This window comes from Salvelinus sp. IW2-2015, unplaced genomic scaffold, assembly GCF_002910315.2.
Source record: "Salvelinus sp. IW2-2015 unplaced genomic scaffold, ASM291031v2 Un_scaffold3848, whole genome shotgun sequence".
Classification (NCBI taxonomy): Eukaryota; Metazoa; Chordata; class Actinopteri; order Salmoniformes; family Salmonidae; genus Salvelinus; species Salvelinus sp. IW2-2015.
The window spans coordinates 97,846-105,580 of NW_019945122.1; the positions used below are offsets into that span (position 1 = coordinate 97,846).

General features: G+C 50.0%; 1 protein-coding gene across 1 annotated transcript in view; it reads right to left on the reverse strand.

The window, feature by feature from the left end:
• Positions 1 to 3,836, reverse strand: part of LOC139026087 (ligand-dependent nuclear receptor corepressor-like protein) — a 7,909-nt gene extending 4,073 nt beyond the window's left edge. The window contains exon 1 of the mRNA XM_070441376.1: positions 2,617 to 3,836. Within this exon, the coding sequence (XP_070297477.1) occupies positions 2,763 to 3,836 (1,074 nt within the window). The 3' untranslated portion in view covers positions 2,617 to 2,762. The remainder of the gene's footprint in view (positions 1 to 2,616) is intronic.
• Between the last annotated feature and the right edge of the window lie 3,899 nt (positions 3,837 to 7,735).

The following is a 7,735-nucleotide window of genomic DNA, read 5'->3' on the forward strand; positions in this document are numbered from 1 at the left end:
TACCCAATAGACTTCCAGTCATTACGCCTACTAGAATGCTAGCTGTTCCCATAGACCTCCAGTCATTGCGCTAACGCTAGTTAGCAATTTCCTTCAAACTGCACACAGAGACAAAAAAATGGTATCCAGAGTTCATCTGAGGGGAAAATAGATAATATCCCTTTAAAAATTAACCTTATAGGCTTCAAGTGTCTCTTAAATCTGTAGGTTTAAGAGAAGAGGATTCAGCGAGGTGGAAACAACACAAAGATGTCTTAGGTCCAGTTTTTTTTTTTTTTTAAATCCTTCTGTTCTAAACAGCAGTAAAATGGCTTGTTTCAAGTTTCAACAACAAATGTTATCCTTCACAGGGTGGTCAGTGAGAAGTAGAGGTTCATACAGGAATCTGTCCATGTTCAGATCAGAGACGTTATGAGACCAGAGACGTTATGAGACCAGAGACGTTATGAGACCAGAGACGTTATGAGACCAGAGACGTTATGAGACCAGAGACGTTATGAGACCAGGAGACGTTATGAGACCAGAGACTTATAGACCAGAGATAGACAGGCTGAGAGGTTAAGTGAAAGAGCAGCTTATAAAGTGCGAGGATCTACAGAGACCCCCGACACCCTGAAAATTGTGTTTTGGTCCAATAGCTAATACAACGGCTCCTTCTGAGATGCCCAATACCAGAGAAGAAAGAAAACAGAGAGAGATGGGAGTTTAACAAGATGAGGAACATTTAGAAAACAGAGAGAGAGATGGGAGTTTACATGAGGAACATTTAGAAAACAGAAGAGAGATGGGAGTTTACGAGGAACATTTAGAAAACAGAGAGAAAGATGGGGAGTTTAAAGCAGAAGTTACGTGAGGAACATTTAGAAAACAAAGAGAGAGAGATGGGAGTTTACGTGAGGAACATTTAGAAAACAGAGAGAGAGATGGGAGGTTTACATGAGGAGACATTTAGAAGACAGAGAGAGAGAGATTGGGAGTTACTGTGAGGAAACATTTAGGAAAACACGAAGAGAGAGATGGGAGTTTACGTGAGGAACATTTAGAAAACAGAGAGAGAGATGGGAGGTTTACATGAGGAACATTTATAAAGACAGAGAGAGAGAGATTGGAGTTTACGTGAGGAACATTTAGGAAAACAGAGAGAGAGAAGGGAGTTTACACGAGGAAACATTTAGAAAACAGGGAGGAGAGATGGGAGTTTACGTGAGGAACATTTAGAAAACAGAGAGAGAGATGGGAGGTTACGTGAGGAACATTTTAGAAGACAGAGAGAGAGATGGGAGTTTTACGTGAGGAACATTTAGAGAAAAACAGAGAGAGAGATGGAGTTTACGTGAGGAACATTTAGAAAACAGAGAGAGAGATTGGGGAGTTTACGTGAGGAACATTTAGAAAACAGAGATGAGAGATGGGAGTTTACGTGAGGAACATTTAGAAAACAGAGAGAGAGTGGGAGTTTACATGGAGAACATTTAGAAACAGAGAGAGAATGGGAGTTTACGTGAGGAACATTTAGAAAACAGAGAGAGAGATGGGAGTTTACGTGAGGAACATTTAGAAAACAGAGAGAGAGATGGAGTTTACGTGAGAGGAAACATTTAGAAAACAGAGAGAGAGATGGGAGTTTACGTGAGGAACATTTAGAAAACAGAGAGAGAGAGATGGGAGTTTACTGTGAGGAACATTTAGAGAAACAGCATGAGAGAGATGGGAGTTTACGTGAGGAACATTTAGAAAACAGAGAGAGAGATGGGGAGTTACTGTGGGGAACATTTAGAAACAGAGAGAGAGATGGGAGTTTACGTGAGGAACATTTAGAAAACAGAAGAGAGAGATGGGAGTTTACGTGAGGAAATTTAGAAAACAGAGAGAGGAGATGGGAGTTTACGTGAGGACATTTAGAAAACGAGAGAGAGATGGGAGTTTACGTGAGGAACATTTAGAAGACAGAGAGAGAGATGGGAGGTTTACGTAGTAGGAACATTTAGAAAACAGAGAGAGAGATGGGAAGTTTACGTGAGGAAACATTTAGAGAAAACAGAGAGAGAGATTGGCGAGTTTACGTGAGGAACATTTTTAGAAAACGAGAGAGAGATGTGGAGTTTACGTGAGAACATTTAGAAAACAAGAGAGAGAGATGGGAGTTTAAAGCAGCACGTTAATGAGGAACATTTAGAAAACAGAGAGAAACAACACTGTATATAACAATCCATCATATACAATGTGAATCTTTAACTAGGTCCAGTCCAGTGGACTCTCTGGCCAAATCAGTGACAGATTAACTACCAGGTAGACGTGACAACCAGCTGACCTGAAGATTGGATTTAAAATACACCTGACTTAGGGGCCTCCCGGATGGCGTAGTGGTATAAGGCCACCAGAGGTTCTGGGTTCGAGTCCCGGCTCTGTCGCAGCCGGCCGCGACCGGGAGACCCATGGGATGGCGCACAATGCGAGAAGTGAAGGAGCTGAATGTCTGTTTTTAAAAAGGCCTGGCTTGTGATTAACATCAGACCTGGGGGTCAATATGACACAGAGGTTAAATACCTGGAGGTGTGCTTGATTTACCTTGATTAGGCAAACAAAATGGGACCAGAAGTCCAGAAATCTACAAACTCTGCATGTCAAGCGAAACAAAACCAAGCGCACCAAGTATTTATGAAAGCTGTTATTGGACCCAGATCTACAAAARATTCTCCTGTTCTGTAGGAGGTCGAGTGGAGTTCAAGTATTGTCGGTTCTAGACTCTAATGTTCTGTAGTCTAGAACCTGTTTGTGGCGGCGACAGCGTTAGTCCCTGAGTCGGTGGAACCGGCAGAGTCCAGCGGTTGCCATGTGGTCGTAGTCGTGACGATGACGGGCCTCCTCTTGGGCGGTATCTTTAGGGTTCCGTTGCGCTCTTTYACCTTGTACTCCAGCGTGCTGTGAGGTATCCCATAAACCACCTGGGCCTTAGAAACGCTCATCCTGCCCCCCATCACCATGGTGATAGCCTCCTCTAGCAGGTCGTGGTCGTACTGCCGGTAGCGCCCGCGCTTCTTCCTGGACTGCTTGTTCTCCCCGCTACCCTCCGCCCCTTCCTCAGGATCGTCCAATGAGGAGCAGCGGCGGTGGGCGGGGCAGCGGGGTGAGAGGTCAGGCAGGTCGAGGGAGGGCAGGAGAGCGCGGTGGAGTCTCAGCAGAGAGGAAGAGGTAGCAGCAATATTAGTGATGGTGGTGCCGTGGTGTGGTGGGGGGTGGGAGTGCAGGGCCTCAGCCAGGCTGTAAGGGTCAGGGAGAGCTGGTCTGGAGCGTGATATGACCTGGGGGATACGGAGGGGGGGCTCCTCTCTGAGCTGGGGGGGTAGAGACCGGGACAAAGCCCTCCGCAGGCCACGCTGGCTCAGACAGAACGAAGAGGACGGGAGGAAGAGCGTCTCTCCGTTCTCCTCCCTCGCTCCCAGCTCCGCCCAGACCGCCACCCTCCGCAACACCAGCCGCGCCTCCTCGCCGTGCGCCGACGACATCYCATCCTGCGAGGTCACATCCTCCCCCTCCAGCTGRGAGCGCAGGATTCCAGGGGGGATCCCGTAGAGAAGGACAGCTCTGTTCTCCTGGAGACAGCCAGACCTCACGTCTCTCAGAGCCTTGGACAGCAGCCCCTCGGACAGCTGGCTGGACCTCTGGGCGTGGTGTCCCTCGCTCTGGGACGCCCCGGCTGCTCCCCAACGCCGCTGCTGCCTCCTAGTGGGACGGAGGACCAAACACCACCGTTCAGGATCAGGGAGGGGGGGGTGAGGGAGGCAAGAGGGGATGGGGGGGGGGGGAATTCCCTTTTTTGTTGTGTTTGGTGACATAACTTCCAACGGTCCTGTCATGAGCTGACGTGATCTGTGACGTGCCGTCTGTGAGTGACATCTCTGGCGTGTCATATGTCACATGTAGAAAGGGAGTGACATCATCTCTGTGCGTTTGTCACATGAAGAAAGGGCGTGACATCAATCTCTGGTGGCGTCTGTCGCATGAAGAGAGGTTTTGCAGTGTAGTTTAATCCACATCGAGTCTGTGACGGTTACGCTGTCCCAGCACCCCAGTAACTAGTTCCAACTTGTTTTCTGTGTGTCAGTCTGAATAGACTGAGGTTACAGACCCCCCCCCCAGTAACTAGTTTCACTGTGTTCTGTGTGTCAGTCTGAAATAGCTGAGGTTACAGACGCCCCCCCCCCCAGTAACTAGTTCCACTTGTTTCTGTGGTGGTCAGTCTGAAATGAGCTGAGGTTTACAGGACCCCCCCCCCCAGTAACTTAGTTCCACTTGTTTCTGTGTGTCAGTCTGAATAGCTGAGGTTACAGACCCCCCCCCCCCAGTAACTAGTTCCACTTGTTTCTCGTGTGCGTCAGTCTGAATAGCTGAGGTTACAGACCCCCCCCCCAGTAACATTAGTTCCACTTGTTTTCTGTGTGTCAGTCGAATTAGCTGAGGTTACAGACCACCCCCCCCCCCAACCCCGCCAGCCTCGACTAACTCACGTTCCACTTGTTTCTGTGTGTCAGTCTGAATAGCTGAGGTTAACAGACCCCCCCCCAGTAACTAGTTCCACTTGTTTCTGTGTGTCAGTCCTGAATAGGGCTGAGGTTACAGACCGCCACCCCACCCCCCCAGTAACTAGTTCCACACTTGTTTTCTGTGTGTCAGTCTGAATAGCTGAGGTTACCAGGACCCCCCGCCCCCCCCAGTAACTAGTTCCACTTGTTTTCTGTGTGGTCAGTCGTGAATAGCTTGAGGTTACAGACCCCCCCCCCCCCCAGTAACTAGTTTCCACTTGTTTCTGTGTGTCAGTCTGAATAGCTGAGGTTACAGACCCCCCCCCCCCCCAGTAACTAGTTCCACTTGTTTTCTGTGTGTCAGTCTGAATAGCTGAGGTTACAGACCCCCCCCCCCCGAGTAACTAGTTCCACTTGTTTCTGTGTGTCAGTCTGAATAGACTGAGGTTACAGACACCCCCCCCCCCAGTAACTAGTTTCCACTTGTTTCTGTGTGTGCAGTCTGAATAGCTGAGTTTACAGAGCCCCCCCCCCCCCCAGTAACTAGTTTCCACTGTTTTCTGTGTGTCAGTCCTGAATAGCTGAGGTTACAGACCCCCCCCCCAGTAACTAGTTCCACTTGTTTCTGTGTGTCAGTTGAATAGCTGAGGTACAGACCCCTCCCCCCCCCCAGTAACTAGTTCCACTTGTTTTGTGTGGTCAGTCTGAATAGCTGAGGTTACAGACCCCCCCCCCAGTAACTAGTTCCACTGTGTTTCTGTGTGTCAGTCTGAATAGCTTGAGGTTACAGAACCCCCCCCCCCCCGCCAGTAACTAGTTCCACTTGTTTCTGTGTGTCAGTCTGAAAGCTGAGGTTACAGACCCCCCCCCCCCCCCCAGTGAACTAGTTCCACTTGTTTCTGTGTGTCAGTCTGAATAGGCTGAGGTTACAGACCCCCCCCCCCCCCCCAGTAACTAGTTTCCACTTGTTTCTGTGTGTCAGTCTGAAATAGCTGAGGGTTACAGCCCCCCCCCCCCCCAGGTAACTAGTTCCACTTGTTTCTGTTGTGTCAGTCTGAATAGCTGAGGTTACAGACCCCCCCCCCCCCCCAGTAACTAGTTCCACTTGTTTTCTGTGGTGTCAGTCTGAATAGCTGAGGTTACAGACCCCCCCCCCCCCCAGTAACTAGTTCCACTTTGGTTTTGTGTGCCAGTGCTGAATAGCTGAGGTTCAGACCTCCCCCCTAGATAACTAGTTCCATTGTTTCTGTGTGTCAGTCCTGAATAGCTGAGGTTACAGACCCCCCCCCCCTCCAGTAACTAGTTCCACTTGTTTCTGTGGTCAGCTGAATAGCTGAGGTTTACAGACCCCCGACCCCCCCCCAGTACTAGTGTCAGTTGTTTCGTGTGTCAGTGCTGAATAGCTGAGGTTACAGCGGGGGGTCTGTAACCTCAGCTATTCAGACTGACACACAGAAACAAGTGGAACTAGTTACTGGGGGGGGGGGGGGTCTGTAACCTCGTTTCAGACTGACACAGCGAATACAAGTGGAACTAGTTACTGGGGGGGGGTCTGTAACTAGTTCCACTTGTTTTCTGTGTGTCAGTCTGAATAGCTGAAGGTTACAGAGCCCCCCCCCCCCCCCAAGTAACTAGTTCACTTGTTTTGTGTGTTCAGTCTGAATAGCTGAGGTTACAGACCCCCCCCCCCCCCCCAGTAATAGTTCCACTTGTTTTCTGTGTGTCAGTCTGAATAGCTGAGGTTACAGACCCCCCCCCCCCCCCCCAGTAATAAGTTCCACTTGTTCTGTGTGTCAGTCTGAATAGCTGAGGTTACAGACCCGCCCCCCCCCGCAGTAACTAAGTTCCACTTGTTTCTGTGTGTCAGTCTGAATAGCTGAGGTTACAGACCCCCCCCCCCCCCCCAGATAACTAGTTCCACTTGTTTCTGTGTGTCAGTCTGAATAGCTGAGGTTACAGACCCCCCCCCCCCCAGTAACTAGTTCCACTTGTTTCTGTGTGTCAGTCTGAATAGCTGAGGGTTACAGACCCCCCCCCCCCCCCAGTAACTAGTTCCACTTGTTTCTGTGTGTCAGTCTGAATAGCTGAGGTTACAGACCCCCCCCCCCCCCCCCAGTAACTAGTTCCACTTGTTTCTGGTGTGTCAGTCTGAATAGCTGAGGTTTACAGACCCCCCCCCCCCCCCCAGTAACTAGTTCACATTGTTTCTGTGGTCAGTCTGAATAGCTGAGGTTAGCAGACCCCCCCCCCCCAGTAACTAGTTCACCTTGTTTCTGTGTGTCAGTCTGAATAGCTGAGGTTACAAGACCCCCCCCCCAAGTAACTAGTTCCCTTGTTTTCTGCTGTGTCAGTCTGATTAGCTGAGGTTTACAGACCCCCCCCCCCCCCCAGTAACTAGTTCCACTTGTTCTGTGTGTCAGTCTGATAGCTGAGGTTACAAGACCCCCCCCCCCAGTAACTAGTTCCATTGTTTCTGTGTGTTCAGTCTGAATAGCTGAGGTTACAGACCCCCCCCACCCCCCAGTAACTAGTTCCACTTGTTTCTGTGTGTCAGTCTGAATAGCTGAGGTTACAGACGCCCCCCCCCCCCAGTAACTAGTTCCACTTGTTTTTCTGTGTGTCAGTCTGAATAGCTGAGGTTACAGACCCCCCCCCCCCCCGACCAGTAACTAGTTGTCACTTGTTTCTGTGTGTCAGTCTGAATAGCTGAGGTTACAGACCCCCCCCCCCCCAGTAACTAGTTCCACTTGTTTCTGTGTGTCAGTCTGAATAGCTGAGGTTACAGACCCCCCCCCCGCCCAAGTAACTAGTTCCACTGTTTCTTGTGTGTCAGTCTGAATAGCTGAGGTTACAGACCCCCCCCCCCCCCCCAGTAACTAGTTTCCACTTTTTTCTGTGTGTCGAGTCTGAAATAGCTGAGGTTACAGACCCCCCCCCGCCCCCCCAGTAATCTAGTTCCACTTGTTTCTGTGGTGTCAGTCTGAATAGCTGAGGTTACAGAGCCCCCCCCCCCCACAGTAACTAGTTCCACTTGTTTCTGGTGTCAGTCTGAATAGCTGAGGTTACAGACCCCCCCCCCCCCAGTAACTAGTTCCACTTGTTTCTTGTGTTGTCAGTCCTGAATAGCTGAGGTGTTACAGACCCCCCCCCCCCCCCAGTACTAGTTCACTTGGTTTGCTGTGTGGTCAGGTCTGGAATAGCTGAGGTTTACA